The sequence below is a fragment of the Calonectris borealis genome, chromosome 6, assembly GCF_964195595.1.
Source record: "Calonectris borealis chromosome 6, bCalBor7.hap1.2, whole genome shotgun sequence".
NCBI lineage: Eukaryota > Metazoa > Chordata > Aves > Procellariiformes > Procellariidae > Calonectris > Calonectris borealis.
In genome coordinates this window covers 39543184-39570263 of record NC_134317.1, presented here as the reverse complement: position 1 = coordinate 39570263, position 27080 = coordinate 39543184, and the positions used below count along the sequence as shown (strand labels likewise).

General features: G+C 43.7%; 1 protein-coding gene across 1 annotated transcript in view; it reads left to right on the top strand.

The window, feature by feature from the left end:
• The window catches only part of ERBB4 (erb-b2 receptor tyrosine kinase 4), a 395664-nt gene that overhangs the window by 168348 nt on the left and 200236 nt on the right, over nucleotides 1-27080 (top strand). The window contains exon 5 of the mRNA XM_075153901.1: nucleotides 16631-16765. Coding sequence (XP_075010002.1) covers nucleotides 16631-16765 — 135 coding nt within the window. The remainder of the gene's footprint in view (nucleotides 1-16630; nucleotides 16766-27080) is intronic.

The following is a 27080-nucleotide window of genomic DNA, read 5'->3' as shown; positions in this document are numbered from 1 at the left end:
TTGGTTTTTACTGTTGCTAGTACAATACCATTTAAGAACCCTGAATGTATTTTTTTTAGAAAGGCGCTGACACATACACAGGGGTTTTTAGCAATTCATTGAGTTGTAAGCACAAGGTTAATTACAGAATGAATCAACAAACAAACAGAAACTTCTGAAGTCGTACATCCTTCCGCAAATAGATAGCAAGGTTAAAAGTGAAAGGTCCTCTTTCTTATGTATTTTTCAAACAATGAGGGAAGAGCACAGAAGAAATGCATCTTAACATCCCATCCAGTTTCCGCCGTACCTCCTGTCTAGCCCAACAGGCTCTTCAGAAGAGCCCGGTGATATATTCATCCAGTTTCCGCCGTACCTCCTGTCTAGCCCAACAGGCTCTTCAGAAGAGCCCGGTGATATATTCATCCTGAACAAGCGCTCATCGTACCCCTTAGCAATGGGAAGCACGTGAAAGCTCTCGGGGCAGGTTTGCACTATTTCTCTTCAGGGTTTCTTTTTAGTTCAGGCAAAGAGCACTGGTTATTTAATGAACAGTTCAAAATTATTGGAAAAAATTCTGAGGTAAAGAACATCATGTTTTTGGTATCCCTTATGTATAGAGTGCTATCTACTCCAACTTCTCTGCATCCAGGATACTGGCATTGAATTAATTTCTGAGATAGGTATTACTGGAATAATAATAATACAGCGTAGGGAGCACCTCAGAGGAAAAAGACCTCATCCTTGAATTTGCCTGTGTGGAACATCGTTCTGTATTTTGTGGAATAATGACACATGCCGCTGATAAGCAAAACTTTCCTACATTAGTGGGATGTTGTTTTATCATTTTCTGATAGGCACAGTCAATTTGTGTACCCATGTTCATAGCTGATTGATAGCCTACTGTAACAGCTATACCAAGGGAAATGCTTTTGCCTATGGTGGTTTCTTTATTGGATTTTTAAGTTACAAATTTAATAAATCTCAGTTTTAATTAACAAAGTAAATATAAAACTGAGTTATGGGCTTAAAGGGAAAGTGTACAGGAACCCCATGACTGAACAGAAGATCTGAATTTTTTTTTCCCATGAGACATGTTTAGTCTCCTGTTTATTCTTGTCTGGCAGGAAACATTTCATATGCTAGGAAAGGTTAATTATTCCCGAAAAGGAATCAAAATCACCAAAGAAAAAAATTGCTAAATTTGTAATTATAGGTGGTTGTTTCTTCATCATAAGGTTCTTCTGTGTATTTGATGTGTGGTCATATTCTCCTGTCTTCTTGTAAAAATGAGTACAGTGAGTACCTTTATGTTTTTTTCTTAACTGAGATTTCTTTAAGACCCCTCCAAGTAGCTATATGCCATATGGTAGGTTTAATTTACAGTATAGGTGCTACTGTGGCCTGCTGGCACTGCCCTTTTAAAGGATGCGAGTTCAAGTCTCAACAGGGCATGCTGAGAGTTAGATGCAGGTAAGAGCTGCCAGGACTTCTGATTTGGATCTGCTCTGCCAGAGAGGTAAGGTAGAGGATTTGGCTCCTCAGTAAGACGCAATATACTGTGTGGTACAGGGAGAGCGGGCAGCATCCAGGAGAGTTCAGCCTGCTGCAGTGTTTGTGTCCAGTATGGCACATGCTGTACTTGGGAGAAGCATCTGGTGTTTCAGCGGTTGCATTTCTCTGTGGAACCAGCTATCATCTCCATGTCAGATTTAGGCAACTGTGAACAGAAACTTCAGGTTCAAACTTGTTTGGACTTAAATCACCTCCATAACTCAGAATCAGGTGAAGAGCAGCAAGTGCAAGAGAGGCATCAGCACCTATGGCAGTGGCCGTTGGGTCCTGATGACGCTGACAGCATACTCTTGGAGCTGCCCGGAGCTATATTTTGCATCCCAGACGAGTAAATGTGTGAATCCAGAGATCTCAGAGCGCCTGCTGGAGTCCTGAGTACTTTGTCCCTCTTGTGACAAGTGCTGGCAGGCAGTCAAGGACATTTTCTCCTCTGTTCACATTACGGGAAGGGGCAAGGCTTGAGCTAGCTCAGGCTGACGTTCACGCAGGTGGAGTGCTTTACAGAGCTGGAGGAGGGAGATGAGCCTGAGATGAGCTTGCTTACCCAAATTCTTGCTCTGGCCCAACTCTTCCTTCCCCAGTTGTTCAGCCTACCTCCTCAGAGACAGTCTCGCACAAGGCAAATTCATAGGAGAGATGGAGGCAGTGGAGATGATGCCCTTCCCCTCTTGCACGGCCTCAGCTGGGATCTGCTTTGGTTGCGACCTGCGCAGTGCTGCTGTGCTAGGCCTGAGCACCGAGCCCTACCGTAAAGAACGTGCTTCCTCTCGTCAAACCACGGTGTTTCCTTGGGAAGGGGTGAGGAGGAGTATTGTTTGTTGTTTGCAATAATTCTTTCTGCTCTTCTTAGCAATCGTAAGCTCCCCTGGAAAGCACCTGGAAGCTTTTGAGTGGAAAACAACCGAACATCTGAAAACTGCAGACCAGAGCTGGCAACACCCGTGCACCCCGCGCAGTGCCCCTGTGGGAGTTTTGTTGAACCATTGAGTTGGTATTAAGTTAGAAGGGTGCTGAGACAGGAGACTGACACAGTCAGCAGTGGGAAAACTTCGCTTGCAAAAAAATCAGTGCCTTAAAAAGCCAAAAAAAATCCCCAAACCTATAATTAAGTCCATAATTACCAATATGGTTTTAAGTGGATGTTGGTCCAATTCATCTGAGAGTACTAGCTCTTTCCAAAGTGCACATATAGCAGCAGTGTCATTTCCAGAGATCACTCAGACATGTCTCTGCCTCTGCGCATGGTACCTCTTGCTCTGGTACATCATCAGAGGTTCGTACGTGTTACATGTGTTAGGAATTCCCCCTCTTTCTGTGTGCGAGGAGATGGTTCTGTTCACGCGCAGGCTGCGATTTGTACTGACGGTTCTGCCCAGAAGACCAAGGTCGAATTTTATGCTGTGCCTCTTGGAGCCTTTTTTACCTCCTTCCTCCCCTCCTGGGTTAGCCCAGGGGCAGAGGGGCCGGAGGCAGTGCTGCAAGCTGCCGCGCCATGGGGGTACGCTGCCTGGGCTGGCGGTGGGGGTGGCCAGCGATGCTGCGCCAGCGTGTTGCACCCCAGGCTTGGCCCCTGGTGGGATTTCTCCGCAGGTGCTTGGGTCTGCAGAGATCGTGGGTGCTCAGGGGATTGTTTGCTTGTCCCTTGCCAGTGATATATAGATGTTTCCATCTGACGCATGGGTCATTTTCTAAGAATTTAATTCTAAAATGGTGTAAAACAGGGGAAAAAGGGAAGGGCAGGATCCTTGTGTATGTTAAGAAATGGAAGCAGTGATTAACAGGCTTAAAACTCTGGAACAGATTTTGCTCACACCACAGTGCTCAGTCTAACTGCCCTTTCCCATCCCTTCCCTGCGAAGTGCTCCGTGGAGTTACCCGCCTGCGCTCTGTCCTCTTGTCTGACAGGCTCTGCAGCACTGGAATTCCCCAAATTACTGTGGGGCCCCTCGCCCTGCAGGAGTGGGAATCTTCACTCCAGCTTGCAACAGGAAAATGACGGCTTTTAATAGGGTGGGTGAGACATCAGTGATGGCATTTAACAAACTCCCTCTCTTCTCTGCGGGCAAGACCACTAGGCTGTTGCTGTCTTCTGCGGCTCAGAGAACAGGCAGAAACGTGCAGGGTGACACAGGGGAGGGTGCTTTGGCAGCAGCTCCCATGTGGGTGCCACGTGCTCCACGGCAGAGGCTGCAGTGGGGGCAGGGGGAGGAAGGAAGGCGGTGGTGGGGCAGGGGGAGGAAGGAAGGCGGTGGTGGGGCAGGGGGAGGAAGGAAGGCGGTGGTGGGGCAGGGGGAGGAAGGAAGGCGGTGGTGGGGCAGGGGGAGGAAGGAAGGCGGTGGTGGGGCAGGGGGAGGAAGGAAGGCGGTGGTGGGGCAGGGGGAGGAAGGCTGCTTCCTTGCAGCGCCCTGGGACCGACATGGCCCTGGCTGAGAGCCCCCAGTGCTGCGCCCATGTGCTTTCGGAGGGCAGGGTGGGGCAGGCAGGGAGGCTGTGAGCAAGCCCCAAAGCTCCAAAGCCAGGAGAAGACGCTGGAGAAGAGCAGGGAGCTGGCATACAGGGAGATTTGGGATGGGAAGGAGGCTCCAGGATGCAGCTTGTTGTAGCCACTGAAGTTTGTCAGACCTGTCGAGGTGGACTGAAACAGAAGGCCTTCTTCGTTAGGAGACAGCCTCTAACGAGGTGTGGGGAGGATGGTTTGGGAGCCATTTTATTTTATTCTCCTGTCACTGTGTTCGTGGAATCGGTTAGTTGCTCTCAGCGCCCACCCGGGCATTCGGCGTGCAGGAAGCTGTGTCTGGGAGACTGGCTAGTAAATTTGACAGGCTTTTTGTTTTCTTTATTTCCATTTAAACATTTACATCACATCTGATTACCTTCTCTCGGCTGTAATTAGAAATCCTGTGGAATTAAGAACCGTTAAATTCATTGAGATTTCAGCCTTGGGAATTTGCCCAGAGGCACACAGCTTACAGGCCTTCACAAGGTTTGACTTTCCCCGAGTCATCTCCCCCTCCCCTGCTTCATCCAAGCCTTTGTAAAAAGGAACAGTCTTTTCAATTTTGCTAATTAATTGCTCTTGCCAACCAACAGATGTTTTGTAGCCTTTGAAGACCAGGAATAGCCAGGTATATAACTTCTGCAGCCTTACACTGACTGCCTGTGCAATTTGAGCAAGAATTTCTGAAGCTCAAGAGAAAGACAAGCTATTAAAGCCCAATAAGGAGATATAATAACTCAGAAGAATGTGTTTTTCTCCCTATATTTGATTGGATGAATATTCCCATCCCTTTACCAACATTTATTCAGTTCTGGGGCACAGCACTCAGTGGACTGAGAGAGAAATTATCATTCAGGATCTCTCTTACGATTATTTATTTATTTATAATCTGTGTCCAAGATGCATCACCCTTAAAAGGCTATGGTAAGAAAAGCCGCAAAGCTAACCACGGGCAATGCAGGGGCAGAGATTCAGGCTTGAACCCTGCCGAGCCAAGCCCTGAAGCCGGGAGAACAGCTGCTTTGTTTCACCCTCAGCGACTCCGTTCACAGCCCGTGGTCTGTTCGTGTGCTCTCCCTTTCTTGAGTAGGGTTTTTTGGGAAGCTCTTTGGCAAAAAATTACTAAGCCTCGTTCTTAATACGAAGGATAGCAGTTAGTACGACAGAATCAGTGGGTCTGGGCACTTACTCTTCCCTCCTGTTGTCTACATTATTAAAAATGATCTCACTGAAATAAATATCATCAATCAGTGCCAGCTGCCGTTTAGCTAGAGTGTAGACAAGGACAAACTGTGCGCTTTCTCTGCCTGCAGACAGAAACTGTTTGGACTAGTTTAACTGCAGAGCGGTAAAATGCTGGAAGCAAACCGGTCCTTTTTCCAGGAAGAAAGTGTATTCTGCTATCAAATATGACAAGGAAGGCAACCCTTGTTCCTGCCAGGGAACAGAACAGAGTTAGAAAAGGGACTGTCCACCATGTGACAAGCCACTAATGGGAGCAGAGTATGTCCTCGTTAATGGAGGCACAGATCTCGCTGCAGCTTTACTTCCATGTCACTCCAGGCCACAGCGTCACTCTTGATCTACTGCATCGTAACTGAGAGCAGCTGGGGTTCAATGCAATTCATCTGCTGGGAAAAGAAAGATGTATGTTGGGAGAATGTTCGCAGCCATGTTGGTTACAATCAAAATATTGATGGAAAGAAAGAAGAGGGTGTTTTCATTGTGGCTTTTAAAAAGCTAAATGTGTAGGATGAGGTGGTTTTAAAATTAGGATTGGTGGGAGATGAGAAGGGCTTGTATTTAAGAGCGGGCAGAAGAACTGGGGAACACTTGAGGAGAGAGATGGTAGTCTTAAAAAAATGAATGAACTAACCCTGAACTATCTCTTGTGCTTAGGACCTTGTCACTCGTTCCTTCAACTCCCACTGTCCAAAGTGGTTATTTTGGCATGAATTCACATGTGCTTATTTGCCTCACCTAAGCATCTGGTTTGAGGTTAATAGTTTAAGGAAAACTGGCCTGAATTCCGGATTTTTTTTATGTGACATTTTAGTTGTTTCACTACTGCCTTACAGTTCTTATTATAATTCTGCCTTATAATTCTTATTAAGTGTGCATGCAAAAGCAAGAAGCAGGACTGACAGTGACCTCATAGCAATTATAGCAGTTAAAGGGGAAGAAATATGAGTTGGGATACTTGAGGCTCAGACGTAATCAAACTCATTAACTTACAAAGAAGACCTTACTGATTGCTGTGATTAACATGCATGTTCCTTAGTTTACAGGCCTTCTTTTGGCTATCTGACTGTCCCCAGCCACAGTGCTGGGAGAGCAAATGCAATCCAAGGTCCGTACGACTCGTAGGAGCCAAAGAAGAGTCACTTCACAGTCCTCTGTGCGGAAGGAGGATTTTCAGCATGTCATTCGCACAGTTTCGCTACAGGAGAGCCAGGGAAAGGCACAGGCATTTCCCACCTCAGACAAATTTCAATTAAAATTCCTCTTCGAAGAGTCGACACCATATCTCAGGAGAGGTTAACAACGTGGCATAGAAATGTGAGAGCGTACTTGAACAGATCCCATATAGAAATTTTAAGCTCAGCGGACACAGACTCCTCTTTCGAGCCCAGAAAAAAGATTAGTTAGGTTATGCAATTGCTGGAGCTGGCATAAAACCAGCTGCATGCCAATTACCAGCCCGTATGCAAATGCTTGTACTGAAACGCAGGATGCAGCTGGACGTGGGTCTGGGCACCCTTCCAGGATTATTCCAAGCCACATTATGACAGTTTTGAAAGAGACGGGCTCTATGGAGCCAGTAATTTTTTACAGCCTTTCAGAAAATGGAGGAAATTACCCCTACATCCAGATCTTAACTATTTTTTTCGAAGGGAGAAGGAATTTCTGCATGTTGATGCCAATCAGGATGTACTTGAGGCACTAGATGGCTCCAAGACAGAAGGCCATCAGTCTGTTTGCCAAGTGCGCGGCCTGAGTGCCAGATGTGCTTGGGATAGAAAGCAGGCTTCTTGAACTTGTCAGTGGTTGTATGAAAAGAATTGAAAAATATACCACCAGATAATGCCAGAGCTGAAGCTCCTGGCGATGCTGCAGGGAAACCCTGCTGCATTCAGATGCCCCTGGCCCTGCTGAGGTTTCTGTTCCTACCGCTGCTTGACTTCCACGTGAAAAGCCCACTTGGAAAGGGTGCAGCAGCAATCGCAGACAAACTGCCATGCAACATTTACTCGCAAGATGCCTCTTATAAAGAGCTGATGCCAGGAGAACAGGGCCACGGTAGTCTCACAGTTACATATCTCAGCAGATGGAAAAGATAAATTGAGAGTTTCCACCAGCAGACATGAAACATTACAGGTTTGATCAAAATATTATATAGCAAATATCCTGACAAGGAGAGGCATTTAAAATGCTTGTGTCTGTCTTGGCAACACAGAAGTGAATCAATCAAGTTACGCAGCCTCATCCTGGGTGGAGAAATGATATGAACATCCTATGAGGAGAGAACTTTGTAAAAAGTTTAGGGGAAAACATAAAAATAAGTACTCTCAGTGCCATTTCACAAATTTGGCCCACATAGATGATATGAAATGTAAGGTAGTCTTCAGCGGAGAGCTGGTTTCCTTAAGAGTTCAGTCTGGCACAATGGACCTCATACCTATTAGGTGGCTCCGAGCACCAGCTTCCACTGTTTCTGGCCTGGAATAGGACACTCTCTCCGCTGCTGCCCCCTGTTCCTTCAGACTCCCTTGATTGTTGGCTGCCGGCCCTTGAGATCAGGGAAGGAAGGAGGTGGGATGAGTCCCTGCTGGAGCAGGGGACAGTAAGGTTTAGGTCCCAGTATTGTGCTCCAGGACTCAGAACTGGCAGAACAGCTGGTCATAGGCGAAGGAGGATGGCTGGAGCATCAGTCTGCAATCTTACCCCCAGGAAGCCTTGACTGGTGGTTCTCTGTAGAGTTTGTGGGCCAATCTGCCGCCAAGGGAAACGTCCTGGAGGCACTAGGAAACTGCTGGAAGCCACTCATGCTGTTGTAGGACTGGCAAATAAACATACTGCCCCTCGGGAGCAGAAACCATTCATCTGGAGAAACGCTTCAATCACAGCAGAAGCTCTAGAGAAGTTATGAGGAAAAATGAATGTGAAACCATCATGGTGAGCCAGGAAGGGTGGCTTGGTTGTGCACCTTTGCAGAGGCTGATCAGTGTGACAGATGAAGGAGTTGTTGCAGCTACAGGGTAGCATTTCAAGAGGGCAGAAGAAGTGACACTGAGGTCTGTTCAGTCTTCACTGAACAAATTTGGAGGATGCCTGACACAGAAAGCGGGGGCTGTGTCATGAAAGACTGCAAGGCAAGCGCCGATAGAGCTGCTTTGGGTTATTACACCAGATTATGTCCCACAAGATGCTCACCATTAAGGATGACCAGACAGCAGAAATGAATTCCAGTACTGGGGTATCCGTCAGAGCCTCCAGGCTTTCTGGAGCCGGCTGGGACACGAGGGAGACTTTGTTTGCCCTGTTGGTGCACCCAGCGCGCTGCACATCATTTCCCCTTCTGCACCTTCTGCTGCCTTTCGGCTGAAGAATAAGAACAGGGCAGAAGAGAGATGTTTTATTTCGGATTCAGCAGGTTTTGTGCTTCCTTGCTGAAATCCACACTCAGAAGTACAGTTTTTGGAACAACTGAAAGGCAGGCACTGCCAAGTGATGGTGCGTTATCAGAGGATTCGCTGAAGAGGCACATACCAGCGCACTGCAGAAATGGCTCACCTCTTCCTGAACGCACGGTCGCTGCTGACCGGGACGCAGATATCCCCATCAGGTAGTGCTCTGCTACCTGAATGTTAAGTCGTGGCTCCTGTGAGTGAAATGACTGCTCATTTCTGACTGTTGGCTTACTGCTGCTCTTACTGAGCTGAAGAGTGTGCCTTCTGGGGTGAGCTAGCGATGTGTCATGCTCTCCATAGACAGTAATTTGAAACTCATCAGTGATTCATTACAGTGACTTAAATGAATACAATTTTCTTTTTGCTAACAAAAATCAAAAGATCGAAGGGCAACAGTTCTTTCATACTGAAAGCTGTAATGGTTCTTAGTCCGGATGAAATGGGGGACAATCTATGGTGACATAGGTTCTGTATTTCAAATACTTCTTTATACATGCATGTGACATGCTTTTAAATATATGTTATCTTCCAGATGGGTGTTTTGCATCACCAAATGCTTATCAGTAGATAAAAGTTTAAAATGAAGTATGCTTTTATAAAGATGGAGAGAATGGATTGCTTATGGAGTGTTGTAAGTACTGTAGCAGTAGATGATTAGTAATTGTAGAAGGACAAAATAATTTAGGTTGGAAGGGATATCTGGAGGTCATCTGGTCCAGTCTTCTGCTCAGAGCAGGACTAACTTCAGACAAGGATCAGGTTGTGGTTTATGAAAATCTCTAGAGGTGGAGGTAGCACCACTTTCTCATCAGTCTGCTCCTGTGCTTAACCGCTCTTGCTGTGAAGAATATTTTTCTGATGTCTAATCAGTGTTTCCCATGTTGCAGCTTGTGCCCATTGCCTCTTGTCCTTCAGCTGTGCACTTCTGAGAAGAGTCTGGCTCTGTGTTCCCCTATAGCCCTCCTTTAGGTAGAGGCAGTCTGCAGTTAGGTGTCCCCCCATCCCAGTCATCCCTTCTTCAGCCCAGGTCCTCTCACCTCTTCTCATGTGACAAGTCCTCCAGCCTCTAACCACCATAGTGGTCCTTCCCTGGACTCTCTTGTGGTTTGGCAACAACTGTGTTGCATTGGGGTGCCCAAAATGGACCCAGTGCTTCAGACGCACCTTCACGAGTGCCCAGCAGATGGGCATCATCACCTCCTTCACCTGCTCACTCTGCTTCTGCAGCCCACCGTGTGATCACCCCTCATCACTGCATGGGTGCACTGCTGACTCATGTCCATCTTACCACCCACAAGGACCACCAGGCCCTTTTCTGCCTCTCTCCTTGGTTTGGAGAAACCCACAGGAAGCCAGGTGGATTGTTAGAGTGTTATGTTTTGTATCTGTTAATCTACTTCTCACTCCCCAAAATTATATTAAGAAAACAGTAAATCAAGCACTTGGCCGCTAACATCAAGATCAGAATTTGACTGGACAAAGAAGTGAGGCAATTAGCATCTCCTTCTGAAAATTAATATCCCTGTAACAGTTCACATATTACATGAAAGCCCCTCACCTGCGAAGTCAATGGGGTCAAACAGCTTTCAAAAGCTAGCGATGGGAAAAGAAGCAAACAAATGAGGTGGGTAACATTGTACACAGCTACTGCTGCTTCTGCAGTTAACATCTGCAAAGGAAATGCCGGAGCTAAGGCTGGTCATACAGCTTTATGTCTACCCTGTTGTTAATTAACATCAAGGATATGTGATACCGATGGCAGGTGTATGGTTAACGAAAGTAGTGTTGGTTGGAATCTTTTTATTTTCCGTTGTGAAAGCAGAGTAATTATTACAGGAGCAGAACGGAGGGGAAGGAGATGATTTAAATGTGAACCTGGGCCTAAACGCTTTGGGGAATCAAGATCCTAGCAAGCAGAAGCTGCAAGATGGGTTAAATTGAGCAGCCACTAGGACAAGTGAATCTAGCTGGATTATGGAGAGAGACCATTTTCTTTCGCACAAGCCAAGCGTGTTGAGTAAAAAAAATTATACTTAAGAACAGGACCGTTTCTGGTGAAAAGAAGCACATGTTAAATTGAGTTTATACCCAACTGTTTTCTTCCCTTTTGGATGGGTGAGGGGTTTTTGTGTTACTTGTTTGATTCAGCTGCTGTTTCTGCTCTCTTCCATAGTATTTTGGATGACTTTCTTCGTGCACTGAACCCTTTGGGGCGATGTGGACGCATTTTATGTGCCCAGTGCTCTCAGTAACTGCTCAGGGTGCAAGGTGAAACGGGGCCCATTAGCCTGAGACAGACTTACACACCGACTTGCACTTCCCCGAGAAGAAGGGAGTCATGGAACATATATTGTAACTCTGGCGTGTTTACCGCAAAGGGCTGGGATAATTTGCAGTGTTGTTTCCTTTTACAAAGTAATGAGCTAAATGATTTCATGTCTTAATTTTAATAAGGCTGTGAGAAGGAAGCATTCAGGGCATGCATGGACAGAGGAATAATCCGAGGAGACACAAATGTCTTCTTTGAGTTGGTTTAATATGGCTGAAGCCATTCATGAAACAGATACTCCCTTTGGGGAGATTACTAAAGAAAGAGTTGACCAGAGCCTGTTGTCCTTTAATGAAGTAGCTAAATGACTCGCACGGACCCTGTGAGCCCATCTTCACAAACATTTGCAGTGAAATGGTGAAAAGGCTACCCCATCAAACTCAGTGAAAGGTAATCAAATGACGCCATTTTTATTTAAGCAGCAAAATAGGTAACTAGATTTGGAAGATTTATGCTCAGGTGCTACAATCCAGTGTTCTTAGTTATTGAGCAGTTGGAAGTACAGACCCACAAGCTGCGGATAACACTGATTGCTTTTGATAGAAATAAAGAATATCTTGCTGTTACCATCAAGCCTTGAAACCGACTTCCACCTAATGACCCAAATAATCTTTACTTGAAATTGTGTAATTGAGATCGAAGGCTGTCCGGGGCGTCTAGCTGGTACACAGATTCCACATCCATGAGCTTTTGAGTATGGTCATTGAGCTGAAATGGAGAAGGTTAAAACTCTCATTTTCATTACCAAGCTCCCCCCATCTCCCAATACAAATGTGACATTTCAATTTTACACAGTCCAACTCTTCTTAAATCATCTGTATAAAAACTTCAGATCTTGATTGATGATGGATGAGCTATTGTCTCCTAAAGCACCCAGTTCTCATTACCCTTTAAGACATAGCTTATTAATGATGGACCTGAAGTGCTTTCCCAGTGGGTCATCAGCAATCAACTGTGCTAAGAGATCAAAAGACGTGGTTTGGCATGAAATTCCCAGGCCAAAGCCATTTTCAGATAATGCATTCAGCATCTTGGGTGAAATATGACAGTGTTTGGAGAGTGATACAGTATCTGACAACAGATCCCCATCACCTGGGTGATGATGGTGAAGATGCAGCACTGTCAGCATGCAAAGATGCTTCAGCTCTGGTGGAGGCTGATCTGGGAAATTAAGGTATCATCAACATGCATTATATAATGTATATGTGCAGAGTATACCTATATATGGTGTAGTGTAAAAGACAGTTGTTTCCTTAGCAGACAATCAGCTTGGAAGGTGTAAGACATCTTCTGTTTTGCTTTTGAAGTGGTTATAGTGGACATCCCCAACAGTTTTTCCTAATTAACTCCTTCCCCTTTCTCTGCTCACTTTAGAGCTAGTTCTTTTCTCTCTCACTATGCCTTCTTCCAGTTCATCGTGCCAGCTGGCTTCATAGCACCGGAGAAGAGCTTTTAATTTGCAAACTTGAGTAGTAATAGCAATTTCATAACCAATTTTATAACAATTTTAGAACCAGATGCTACTGCTAAGTAGGTGCCTACAGCCCCCACTGCATATCAACACACACGAGTTACTTGCACTTCAGGATACGTTGCAGAATGTGAACATGTTTTGCCAATTTAATCCACGTTAGAGATTAGATAACAGACCGTGAGGGATTACACTGTGCACAAGAAAAAGTCAGGTAAAGAAAATGCCCTTTTAACAGATGGATGAAGAAGAGTTCTTTCCATCTCCGTCTAAACAGACAACATGCTTGCAGAGCTGGTGTCCCTTTACCTTATTTACAGTGATCTTAAGCTTCTGGTGGCTGGTAACGCATTTTCACTGACTCCAGTCAAACTCACTCTATTAGAATAATGTTATGAATTTAGCCCCTTTTTGAACTTAGCAGACTAAGTATAAATTGTGTGTGATGTACCTATCTGTGTTCCCTGGCACTTTGTGGAAAGCGTAAGATACTTGTGTTTCGTGGTTGCCAGAGACCTGTATGTTTCCATTTCTCCTGTTAGTATAGCAAGTATTGTATGGTAGGTTACCAAAGTTACGTGGTAATGGTTCTGCTTCATCACTGGGCTAATGAAAGCAAGAAAATAGTACATATAACAGATAATACATTTCTGATTTAGCTTCCTGAATAAATAACCATTTAATAGAATTTTAATAATATGCAGGTATAAGTTCCCCACAATCATTTGGCAGCAATAAGCAAAATAATGACAGAAGTCAGTGGCGAGTGCACTTGCTGATTTATTTTCATATAGCTTTGGTTACAGAATTATATTGCTTTTAAGCCTCCTAATAAGGAGGATGATAAGATTTTGCATTCACTTCAGAATCAAGTGAATCAAGCTCCAAAGACGTTGGAGCTACTCCTTTGCTCAGAGCACCCGCTGCTGCCCTGGTGCCAAAATGGGAGATCGTGATACTCTTAAGTGTGGCCATCAGTACTTTACAGGAAGGCATCCAAAATTGTCTGACACCTTTAGGAACTCTTTTCCCAATGAAAGCTAGTGGGACTTGTGCTTCAAAATCCCGTTTGAACTCTGTGTCCCTGAGCAGCGTAGAAGTCCAAGGGTAACGTTTGCTGCCGGTGCGGCACGGTAGGTATTTCAGGCAGCAGTTGATAGAGCCGAGTGCTCTGCCTCCTGTCGCAGGCAGCAGTGCTGTACTTAGACTAACAATTTTCCAATGTCACAAAAAATTGTTTTAGAAGACAAAAATACTCTCCCCAAAATGGTATTTAAAAAACGTTCTGCTCTGAGCAGTCCTTTTTAGTGCTTCTTTGGCAGGAACTAGCTTTTTTCTTCGCAGTGGAAATCACAAAATTCATTAGGGGACTTATTCTCTTTCCTGCTCCAGCCTCGGAAAGAGTTCAGCAAAGAGGCACCTCAGGTGTTGCACCCGGGAGAAGAAAGCTCTTTTTGCCTGGCTTCCTTTGCTAGCTCGTCTGCATAGGCAGAGATGCCTGCCTTTCTCCTCCTGTTTATTGTTTAACTTTATCTCTCACTTTCAGTGCTGTAAATTAAAATGAGATGATGACTTTATGATGATGAGTTCATTATACAGTAACTCTATTGTATATTGATTACATTTGTGCTTCATTTGCTTAACATGTAACAGGGTTTATTAGGTCTTTCCAGGCATTGTTCTTGCTAAGAGAGGGCAGAGAAGTGCAAAATGCATTTGAGTTTAAGTCAGTGAAGCCAATGCATCTGTGCTGATTTACACGTGCCAAGGAGTCAGCATAAAGAAAAGGAGGATAGCAGGTTGGATCGGGAAGGTAGAAAGGGAATGAATCTGGATCCCACAGAGCAGGAAGAGTCAAGCACGAGTACTTAAAGATTGTACTAAACTTTGAGCTCGGCGTTATTTAATATCTGTAAGAGCCCATCTTTGATATTATTACTCAGGTTTATTAGCGCCTCACCACATGAATAGACCTGTAAACTTTAATCCTGTCACCTGTGAAAAATGGTACAGTGCAGGGCAAATAAAGATATTGCATCATGTTTCTGGGGAAGGGCAGCAAGAACAATGCTTATTATTCAGTGATGAGGGAAGTCAGAGCATTTTCCATGTTTGCTTTTAGTAAATCACAGGGAAAGCTGTCAGCTTTCCTTACCGTACAGAGGGGACACTTTCTGAAAGACACTTATGCTGAAAAAAGTCTGTCTCCACAAATTGAAACTATTAGAAGTACTTTCAGAGTGAGATGCTGCCTGCTATATGAGAATGCGTCAAAGTTCCTAGCAGAAAAGAAAATTTGATAGGTATTGTCATGAGTGAATGCTCTAAAAACCAGAAATTATGCCAGTGGCAGGTGTTCAGATGTACCAACTGATAGTGACACTATTTGGAATCGTGTGCAAGTGTTCAAGAAGCTATGAATGTAGATTTTACAGTTTTTCATGGCTTGTTAGATGTTATTTTTAATTAAAATCTAGGCCATAATGGATTATGTAATCCTGTATAGGTGGGACAACACAGAGAAATCATCACTGGTCATGTTTTCAAGTGTTCTTCTAAGTCCCGCTTTTTCCCCAGAGCAGAATTGCTAACAGATGCTATATGGGTCTTTTCAGGTATCATAAGAATATTATACAGACAGATCATTGCTATATCTTTAATCCGGCCTCTTTTCTGTCTAAGGTTATTATTATTGTTTTCATTTTTAAGCCCCTTTTCAATGAAAAGCCAAGCTTTTAAACTAGAGGTTTCTAAGAAACAGTAATACTCTGAACTGATTAATATGGTGGAAGGATGTATTTAACAGATGATCCTTTATTTAATACGTTATTTTCTTGGGGGCTACCTCCTCTACATGCTGTGGCCTGTAAACCCTGAAATTTAAAGAAAAATATGCAGTAATTCCTTCCTTGTTGTTTGTCAACATTAGCATTCCCACTACAGCTTTTAAAGATTTTCTTGGGAGATGAGGACTATCAGACGACCTTAATCATTGCTACCGTAGTCAAGATTTATTCTTAATGTCTCTCTGAGAAGTGTGACACTCCTGGCTGTATAGCAGCACTTAATGTCATTCTAAGGTGTCATTAGTAACTAACCTTCAACATTTCTTTGCTGAGGCTTGAATCTCTGACACTAAGCGGTGCAGGAGGTTTTAGCTGCATAGCTCCTGTTAACTTTAGTGAAAGTCACATGGATTGTCCTTTGCTTTGGAAATGCAAGAGCCAGATTAAGAAGAGGAATTTTGAATTTGAACAAGAGCTTAGAGGGTGAAAAAAAAAGTTATTGCTTCAGAGGAAACCCTGGTGCTACACCCAACAACTGTAAGATCATTTTCATGTTGAGATTTGACAAATCGAGTCTTTAGAGATAGGGGAACAAGCCATTTTTTAAAACCAACTGATATAAACATGAAAATTAAAAAAAAAAAAAAAAAACACCAAACTTTTATCTGCTCAGAAGCCATCTCTCTTTGACACAAAGCTTCCAGCAAGCCATGTTAATGGTGGTCTCGGATCATAGTATTTGAGATTTGGATCATAGATATTGAGTATTACAGTATTTTGGATCGTGGTATTACAGCAGCACAGTCTGATAGAAAACATGCTTTTCCAGACATCATGATGACTGGACCCTTCTCATGTACTGTGGGCTCAGAAAATTCCTACCCCAGCGGAGCACATTAGTTCATTGTATGTTTTAAGCGTTGATACGTATTAATGAAATACAGCGTAGTGTGGCTGATTGCTTGTGTTTTTAAAGTCAGTTAAGTCTTGAAGGTTATTTTACCCACAAATTACAGTACTGTTCCATACTTGATTACACTGGAACAACAATAACCCAATAACTCATCTAGCAACTGTGTGGTTGTCTTCATCAGGTTTCTTCTCCATATAAGTAAATGGTTCCTATTTACAAATACTGCAAGCTGCTTGTCCTCCAGTTTTCAGAGTATTAAGTGAGATTACAGTGAGAATTTTTTGCATTTAAACTTCATGCCCTCTCTTTCTAGTACACAAAGCAGCAATAGATTTAATCAGCTGTATGTCTAAAATCTTACAAGTATGTTCTCATGTTCTTTTATGCAGAAATACTGAACGGAGGGGTGTATGTTGGCCAGAACAAATTTCTTTGCTTCGCAGACACCATACATTGGCAGGATATCGTGCGTAACCCCTGGGCCTCCAACTTCACTTTGGTTCCAACAAATGGCAGCTCAGGATGTAAGTACGAGTTTTATTCTTATCCTTGTCATCCACTCAGCATGAAACAATATAAATACGACCACAAGTTTTCCCTGATCCTCTGTTACGGAGAATTGTATTTGTAAATTTTGCCCTTACACTGCATTCTTCAAAGTTTGTACGCTGCTTGTAGGAACACTTAGTCTAATCTTAAAAACACTTTGTCTGTAGAGAATATTTGTGAACATCATACATTTTCTGAATTTTCTTTCATCTGTTTTCTCTCTTCTGCGTATTCTTTTTTCTATTTATTGCTAAAGCCACTGTGCTGCCATGGAAGCACAGACGTTACTGTCTGCTTTGCATTTGTTCCTACTGCTCAGTCTAGTCCTTGAGTCACAATAGTCTGTCTATGGCATCAGAATTAGCTGCTGGAGTAATTATGGTACAAGCTTACGGATATTCTGACTTTAGATGAGAAATAGTTATCCTGTTGTCTTGTGTGTATCTGTGAAGAAAGACAGCAAATTTGCAGAGGATGGGGTGCTCTTCACAATATAGCCAATATTTATCTGGTTTTAATATGTTCTCTCTATTTTAATGCTCTCGATTTCAAACTTGGAGTATCTATGTACTTTGATTGATTTGTCTGATCCATATCATAGAATCATGGAATCGTTTAGGTTGGAAAAGACCTTTAAGATCATCAAGTCCAGCCATTAACCTAGCACTGCCAAGTCCACCACTAAACCATGTCCCTAAGTGCCACATCTGCACGTCTTTTAAATACCTCCAGGGATGGTGACTCCACCACTTCCCTGGGCAGCCTCTTCCAATGCTTGACAATCCTTTCGGTGAAGACATTTTTCCTAATATTCAATCTGAACCTCCCCTGGTGCAACTTTGAGGCCATTTCCTCTCGTCCTATCGCTGTTACTTGGGAGAAGAGACCAACCCCCACCTCGCTACAACCTCCCTTCAGGTAGTTGTAGAGCACGATGAGGTCTCCCCTCAGCCTCCTCTTCTCCAGGCTAAACAACCCCAGTTCCCTCAGCCGCTCCCCATAAGACTTGTGCTCCAGGCCCTTCACCAGCTTCGTTGCCCTCCTCTGGACACGCTCCAGCACCTCCATGTCCTTCTTGTAGTGAGGGGCCCAAAACTGAACACAGGATTCGAGGTGGGGCCTCACCAGTGCCGAGTACAGGGCACGATCACTTCCCTGCTCCTGCTGGCCACACTATTTCTGATACAGGCCAGGGTGCCGTTGGCCTTCTTGGCCACCTGGGCACACTGCCGGCTCATGTTCAGCCGGCTGTCAATCAGCACTCCCAGGTCCTTTTCCTCTGGGCAGCTTTCCAGCCACTCTTCCCCAGGCCTGTAGCGTTGCCTGGGGTTGTTGTGGCCCAAGTGCAGGACCCGGCACTTGGCCTTGTTGAACCTCATACATTGGCCTCGGCCCATCGATCCTGCCTGTCCAGGTCCCTCTGCAGAGCCTTCCTGCCCTCGAGCAGATCAACACTCCCGCCCAGCTTGGTGTCATCTGCAAACTGACTGAGGGAGCACTCGATCCCCTCGTCCAGATTGGTGATAAAGATACTGAACAGGACCGGCCCCAATACTGAGCCCTGGGGAACACCGCTCGTGACCGGCCGCCAACTGGAGTTAACTCCATCCACCACAATTCTTTGGGCCTGGCCATCCAGCCAGTTTTTTAGCCAGCAAAGAGTATGCCCGTCCAAGTCGTGAGCAGCCAGTTTCTCCAGGAGAATGCTGTGGGAAACGGTGTCACAGGCTTTATTAAAGTCTAGGTAGACCACATCCACAGCCTTTCCCTCATCCACTAAGTGGGTCACCTTGTCATAGAAGATCAGGTTAGTCAAGCAGGACCTGCCTTTCATAAACCCATGCTGACTGGGCCTGATCCCTGGTTGTCCTGTACGTGCCGCATAATGGCACTCAAGATGATCTGCTCCATAACCTTCCCCGGCACGGAGGTCAGGCTGACAGGCCTATAGTTCCCCAGATCCTCCTTCTGGCCCTTCTTGTAGATGGGCATCCCATTCGCTAACCTCCAGTCAACTGAGACCTCACCAGTTAGCCAGGACTGCTGATAAATGATTGGAAGTGGCTTGGTGAGCACTTCGCTAGCTCATTTCTCTATTTCCCTTCCCTAGAGTTATTCACCTTCAGCAGTATTTTGATGATTCTTGCATCAATAATGAATTCTAGTGAATGGGGTGACAGTGATACAAAGTGTTTAGGTAAAATATTCCATAATATAGTAAAGTGCATTCAAAATGAATACCATGCTACTAAACAGTACCCTCAGGATGTATCAACATTGAAATTCAGGTATAGGCTGGGAAGAAGTTTATATCTGATGTCAGGAGTGACACCACAGTGGACATATTGTTCTGAGCATTCTGGATATAGGGACATTCTGGATCGCTTACCACATCCTAAGGTATCCCTCAAGGATGTATAAATCTGATAGCCTCTTTAGCTTCCGCTACAGCCAAGAAACAACTTAAGTTCTTCAGTTGCATGTTAGGAATTCAGAAAAAAGAAAAAAATTAGACTGTGGGTAAAGACCATTTGATGAGTCCCCATAATTTCTAAACAGCAACATGTATTTTATGCTTTAAGTGCTTTATGGTGCTTTGTGGTATAATAGATTTTATATAAGGCTGACTTGCTTTTGTATGTCTCACCTGCTACCCTCAAAAACAGAGCGCAGCTATTTGAGATATGGCTTCCTCCGGGAACCTGCCAAACTCCACTGCTCCTCGATCTTCTGACTCCGGAGCTGAGGCTCATCTCTTCTGCCTTCTGGCTGGAAGCCTGACATAGTTATAATGCAGCCAGCTATCTTATTTGCATATTAAAAAAACCTTGTCACTGGTGATGATCAGTTCTGAGCAGAACTGATAAAACATTTGAAGGTTAGGGAATGCCTGTACCATTTTATGAGTCATTACTTCAACAAGAAAAAGTCTTGGTTGTTACTCTGTATTGTTCTGTTATTGGGGTTTTCTTTTAACCTTTGCCAGTTCTTCAAGACAAATGCTTCTGCAACACCAAGGTAATAAGCTCTTTTAAAAAAGCAGCCGACATCAATACTATCTTTTTGAGCTAACAAAAGTTTTACTGGTGACTCCAGAGGAATCGGAACAAGATCTGTGCTGAGTACTTTTGGAATCACACCCTGAAAGTAATAAAGGCAAACATAGCTCCCACAGCAAGATGAAAGAATGTATGTACCTAAGTCCAGTTTTCTTAAAACATTTTTTCATTCCTTTTGGGTTGTCTTGAAACATAGGGAAGGAACAATTTGTTCTTTGTCATTTGTGCTTGATAAACCTGATATTGTCAAGCATTATTGCATGATGATTGAGGGCTATGTAATAAGGTAGCTTCATTAAGATAGCCACCCGAATTTTACTTTATTTTTCCTTATTTGGGATGGACCAGAGCCCAGTTGGACTGTATTTAATTTAATAAACACAAGTCTCCTTCTGCAAGAAACTGGATTCCATCTCAATACTATTCATGAGTCCTGTGAAATTTGATTAAATTAGCTAATCCAAACCATTTCTGTCTTCACAACTTACATAGGTGAAAATCTAAACCCCACTGTACAAAAAGCCAACAAACAGCTAAAATGGTTTTACAAAGGTGTTAAGGCTTTGGGAAACAAAGAATTCAGGTACAGAAATCACCATTTTAAATAGCCTAAAATTCAATAGCTGTCTGTGTGTGCGCACATGTATTACACACACACGCACATACATATAGGTGTGTATATATATATAAAGCCTTCAAATGAAATCACTCAAATGTGGAACCTTATTACTACCTGTCAAGAGGTAGGAGAAAGGGAATGTGCTACACTGGTAGTTTACGAAAGAATTAAGACAAGTTATTTGTACTGGTGCAGAAAGGACTTGGAGAAATGAACATTAAATTATAACCCTAGAAGGGAAATCAGTATAGAGTATCATTAAGTAAGGTATATGCTTCTCAAATTTGGCTCACATGTCACTTTTCATAATCTGCTAGGCAGTGTGGGTGCTTGCTGGGCCCAGCCTTGCTATTTTTCCACTGCTGCAAATGATGCTCAGTGCATTACAAAGTCTTTGGTACTTTTCTGGATAGACTGTGACTCATGCTTTTTTGGATCCAGCATGTATGTGTATTTACCATTTATTTTACATGACTGTATTAAATTGCCTGAAGTCTCAGGTGCCTCCTATCAAATGCAAATCTTGGCTAAGTCCATTGGAATTGAGTAAGTACACGGTGCTTGGCGAGAGGAAACGGCCACAAGTTGCGCCAAGGGAGGTTTAGATTGGACGTTAGGAAAAATTTCTTTACTGAAAGAGTGGTCCGGCCTTGGAACAGGCTGCCCAGGGAAGCGGTTGAGTCACCAACCCTGGAAGTATTTAAAAGACATGTGGATGAGATGCTTAGGGACATGGTTTAGTGGGCATGGTGGTGTTGGGTTGACGGTTGGACTCGATGATCTTAGAGGTCTTTTCCAACCTTTATGATTCTATAATTACTGAGAATATCCTAAGTGCAAGAGATGTCAAGGAAAGCCCTCTTGGGACTTTCCATGTCAGAACATCTTGAAAAGAATGAGCGGGTTTTACTGCTTATCTAAAAACCTTTACAGGAGAGGGAGAAGGTCTGTCAGAGAGGCTGCATCAATCTGGGAATGTAAACCAACCAAACCTTCTGTGTCAAGCTCAACAAAGTCCATACTAGTAGTAATTTAGGAAAGTCATGTAAGACCTGGGTAGATGCATTGGCCTATGTGCTGTGTTTAGCCATGACTGCCAGGACTGGAGGGTAGCTTATGCCCCAGGAATTGTTAGGGCTGTTTCACTGTGACCACCTCAGTAGTGCTTCCTGGCAGAGAATATTTTGGGGACAAAAGGCTGTGAACTGCCATGAGTGTCAGAATCAGATACTTCATCATTCCAGCAGGTCCTAAAGCCTAAACCAGAGTTTGATGTTTTGGCATCACTAGTGTTGTTTCCAGCCATTGGTAGCAGACATAAAATCTCCCCCAAGGTGTCTATATGTCCGAAAGAACAAGGGCCCACCTTCAGAGAAGAGCCCAAGATACAACACTTGCCAGGTTTTTGCTGATGCCAGGGTGGGCTCCAGCGGGTTGATATAAATGCACCGTCGCACTGGGAGCACCCGCGCATTGGCATGCATGTGCGCTCAGGGCTCAGCTGTGCCCCTTGCTCGTGCTCCCCCGTGAGGGAGCTGACGCTGCAAGCTGCCGGTGCTGCTCTCTTCCCCAGCCAGACAGAAGAGCTGGTAATGGTCCCACTTCAGGGATAATTTCACTTGCAACCCTCCCTGCTGCTCCAAAGGAATCAGCAGAGGAGGAAGACAAAAGGGCGGAGTGAAATGAAGATGCTTTGAAATAAAATCAGTCCCCCTGCCTCTGCTTGTTTCATACCTTGGAACTGCCAACTCTGGCAATCCCCTTCATTTACATCAGTGCTAGACAGAAGAGAATATGGCCAGTGAACTCTGGGGATAATGCTTTTCTGATTCCCTTCTTTGCAGGCTTTCATCGTCCCATCAGTGTTAAGAAGCCAGTTGAAAAGGCTGTGGCATTTTAACCACTATGATAGAAATACTGCAGACATATGAATCCTAAGTGCTGCTTCTCCTTTTTTTCTTTTTCTTTAGCCTGAAATGCATTCTACCCATTGCTTCATGTTCTGATCAAATGCATGCAGAAAAGCTCATGTTAGATGCCTTTGAATTACACGGTCTTACTGTTAAGATGAATACAGCCAGTGGCTGCCGGCACAGAGCTCAGCGTGTACCGCCAAAATATAATAAACAAATGTTGTACCAGGGACCACGCGTACTTCAACTCCCCGAGGACAGATACCTCTGTGCCTGGCATTTTGACGCGTACTCTGAAATAATACTAATATTTACTGTTTGCAGAGCCTTCCCATACTGTATCTTGCAGCTGAAGCTTTTAAAATTAATTGTCATTTGAAAGCAGCCTTCTCTTCCATTTACCTGAAATCAATGCACAGCCTGGGGTTTTTAAGCTGGGCACCTTGCCGTGGGAATCTCAAAAGTGCTTAACTGTCTAAGGAACAACACCTTCCCTTTAAGTATATGTTACTGAATTTGTTTCTGCAATGCTGAATATCTGTTTTCTCTCCTTCCAAAAATGAGCCATGAAGTCAAGCGTTAGCCAGGCTTGCTGAAGCCACGCTTTGCAAGAGCATATTCCCTGGTAACTACATCGGCTTGTTGGATTTAGTCCCTTAACTGAAGAGCTGGAGCTCTGCCCTTCGGAGCTAGAAACCCAAGGTGCAGTTCCCAGCGATAGTGCAAGAAATAAAGCTGGAAATAAGGATTAGAATTCTTGCTTAAAACGACTCTAAATTGGTAGACAATCCTCTCTGACCAGCTTTAGGGAAAGCACAGCAAAAACTCAGCTGCTTTGATCCGTGTCCTCAGCGTCCTCGATGTCCTTCTTGGTTTGGTAGTTAGCAGGAACTGGACTAGTGCCTGATCGTGCCAGGTGAGCTCTTTTGCCAGATTTGACAAGGACTGTAGTATTAAATCAGAATTTTCAGTGGAGCTTTACTCGGAGATCTCGTTTCACAGAAAAGCCTGAAGGGTTTGAGTTATTGCATTGAGATCACTTGCATAGCTAATAGCATAGGTTCAAATAAATCAATAATGCATTTAAAAATACTGAAACTACATGGATGCATGTTCATGATGGAGCTGGTAACTGGGTAATAAAGATTAAAAAATTACTTTCCATTTCCAAGTTAAAAAAAAAAAAATGCTGCTTTTCAAGAAATTATTCAAGAAAAATGCAGGACTACATGTTGGCACATGCCCAGAGTTGTGAAAACTGAACTCTGTGAAAATTAAGCCCATTTTAAAGTATTGTCCTGAACTGGAATTTCTGCTCAGTCTCTGAAGTGCAGTGAGATCTGTGGAAAAATTTCCCTTGGCATGATCTGGCTTTTCAACTGAGCCCATTAGCTGTGAAAAAAGCTGGAATTTTTAGCAAGATTTTTTTTCAAGCAGAACAACTTCAGTTACTTGCTATTCATAACATAGTACTCCTCTGCCATTGCTTTGTATCTAATTGCACCTAGTAATGTAAAACCACCCAGTTTCTGAGCTGTGCAGAAGTACTTCTATGTTGTTACATGATGCATAGGAAGAAAAGGCTTGGTCTTTAGCTGTGTACCTGTGATTCAATAAATCCCTGTATTCAAGGGAAACACTGCTTTAAAACACCTTCCCTCTTTTTTACCTATTGATTCATAGATTTTTCAAAGGCAAAAGAAGCCTGGAGACATCATTAGCTCTTATTTCCTGTACGCAGAGGCCCTGAAGTATCATCTTCTTGCCTGGCGTTGAGCTCGGTAACTTTCCTAACCACAGCATATCTTCCAACCCGGCTTTGAGTTTCAGAAGCAGCCCCAGCCCCAGCGTGGCTGGAGCTCCCGCAGCCACCGGGTGGGCGAGTGTGGGGCTTCGGTCCTCCATATGCTCTTCTGGTCCGAAGCTTTGCAGAAGTGCAGCCATCCCTCAGGAAGCTGGTTATTTCCCTAGTATTAAGAGAAATATACTAGGTGCCTTTATTTCTAATTTGAACACAGTTTTAAATTGCAGATGTGTTTGCCTCTTGCACCTTCTCCAGCTTCTCAAAGAGCTCTGTCGTAGCCAGCATTTTCTCCCTGCAGAAATGGCATGTACCGTGTAATCAGCTCACCTCTTGATCTTTTTTTCATAAGCTAAACAGATAGAGGGTCTCACACCTCTCACAGTGAGGAATTTCTTTCCAGCTCTAAAATAATTTCAGTTGATCTTCAATGCGGAATATCTGTATTTTTCAATGTGCTTTTAGAAGGCAGAAACCAAAACATGCATAGTGTTTTATTACTGATTTAACCAGTATCTTGTAGAAGTAAAAATTGTATCCTTTGTGTTTCAGTTTCGCATGAGGAACCCGATGTTCAGGCAGTTCTGACATCTGCGTGTTTTAGAGACTCCCTGTTTTCCAGAAACTGTAGCGTGCATGCTTTATTCCGAAACATGCGATCCTAGTTTGGCTTTATAAAAGACATTGGGTGTAAGTGACTGCAGCTTACCTGCCAGCCTGGCTCACTCTCTAATACTGCCAGCTCTTCACTGGCATTTGCTGGGGTTTCAGTCTTCCTGTCATCTATATGGTTTATTGCCTGGGATTTTTTAATAATTTCTAAACCTTTGGCTGGAATATTAAAAAACATCAGTCCTGCGACAATCCCTGGGGAACCACACCCCAATTGTATTATAACTGCTCATCTACTGCTACTTCTGGAGAGCCCCCAATTAGCTGGCTCTTAATGCATTTTTCATGTGTTTTATTATTATTGAAACGTAGAGACAAATCTAACTAAATGTTTACCATTTAGCCAGTGCTTTGCATTTTAATTAAAGGAACAGAAAATGGACTAGCCAGCTGCACAGCTGCTTATGAAGTCAGCTCTGTTCTCCTGGTGCAGACAATCCAGGCTGTGATTGACCTTACCTGGGTGCAGGTGTGTTTGGAAGCATTCTAGCTCAGTTTGACATACTTATCTGTATAGTGTGTATTTGGTTGATGTGAGTCAGTGCTGGCTTCATATTCTTCTTCTTTTTTTTTTTCCTTCCTTCATTTTCTTCGTTACACTGTCTTTGTGAGTTGCTTTATTTAGGTTAACCTGCTACCCCATTGGCCCTGATAACTGAGAGTTTGCTGGGCCATATTCTACTGCAAGTTTTCCACATGCTAGCAAAAGCAGTAATACAGTTTCTAAAAAGATACTACTTTAAAATATTGCAGAAATGGAAACAATTTGGTAGAAACTTAGTTTAGTAGAAATGTCTCTTTATATCAGACTAGTTTAAGGCCAAAAGCTCCTTACATTTTTTAAAATCGGCCATGTGGATACACATACATCCCTTTCAGCATACATAGTATATTCTTGTAGTGTGTTTCACAAAAAGCATAAGTTAATATTCGCATGGGATTTTGTATAAGTGATAAGCTTTGTTCTCCTTTGGGTGTTAACAATCTGTGTTTGGAGTTGCTGGCAAGGGTTGTAGGTGAATTTGTGTACGGCCATTTGTTGCAGCTACAGAATGAGGTCTGACGGGTAGCCAGCCCATTGATCGAATGTTCAGTAGTGGCCTTCTAATTCTTCACAGAGCACAGTAACTCATTTTTTGCACCAGTAGTCGCAATATTAGAAAAGGATCATTTTTACACATCGTGACTTATCTGGAAATTTATACTCGGGCCAAACCATTGGGTATTTAATTCTGAAGTAATTATGTGATAGTTATGAAGAATAGGGGTTCCTCGGATCCGTGCAATCTCTCCCAGAAGTCCCAACCTTCTACCAGTTCTCAGTTACGCTGTGGCTAAATTGCATACAATGGTACTACACGTGTGCACACCAGTGTTTCCAGCTGAAGCATCCAAAACAGGCTCTTGTGCAGGACCAGTCCTGCTACCATCAGGAAGCCACACTGGTGAAGTGGGGAGTCTTGGATCAGAGTGGGAGAGAGGGTAGAGTCCTTTCCCACAGTAAAAATGCCATCAGTTAGTAAAAAATCAGGAGAGCTAAACATGGTGTAGATACAACTACATGGAAAGCTTTCCTTTAGACCAGTGGATGCTCCTGTAACAGGAGACAATTACGTGTAAATAATGGATACGTGTAAATCAAACCCCCAGCCCTCAGTACCAAGACACAGGTGAGCTAACTGCGTTTTGTCCAGTTACTCCTGCAGGATTCTTTGTGCTTTTCCAAAGCACAGGGATTTTGCTCTGCAGAAGGCCAGAGTAACAGCAGTGTATTTATGGGTGCTGGTGAAAAGAAGAGAGGGAAGTGACTAATTCACGCTTAAAGCCAACTTTCAGAATAGCTAGTGTATCATTTCTGGTGTACATCTAAATTGGAAACTACCTACAGAGAAAATGGCATTCCAGAAAGTATGCACTGAAGACATTTGTTGTTGCAGAGTTTGTTAAATTATAACCTTTCATTGAGGTTATTACTTGAAGTTCGATTAACATTTTAAATGCATGTTTGGAGACCAGCGAACGGGGCCTCTGCAGACAGGTGGTCTTAGTACAGAATACGTTCCCTGCCGCCGGTGTCACCGTGGCAAAGCCAGGAGGATAAGCTGTTCTTTTCGATAAAAAGCCACAAATAACTAAACTGTTTTGTGAAGGCTCCTTCTGTGTGGAACACACTTCAAGGGCTTGCAGCATGGCATTTTAGCAGCAGTTACAGTTTCATGGATATTT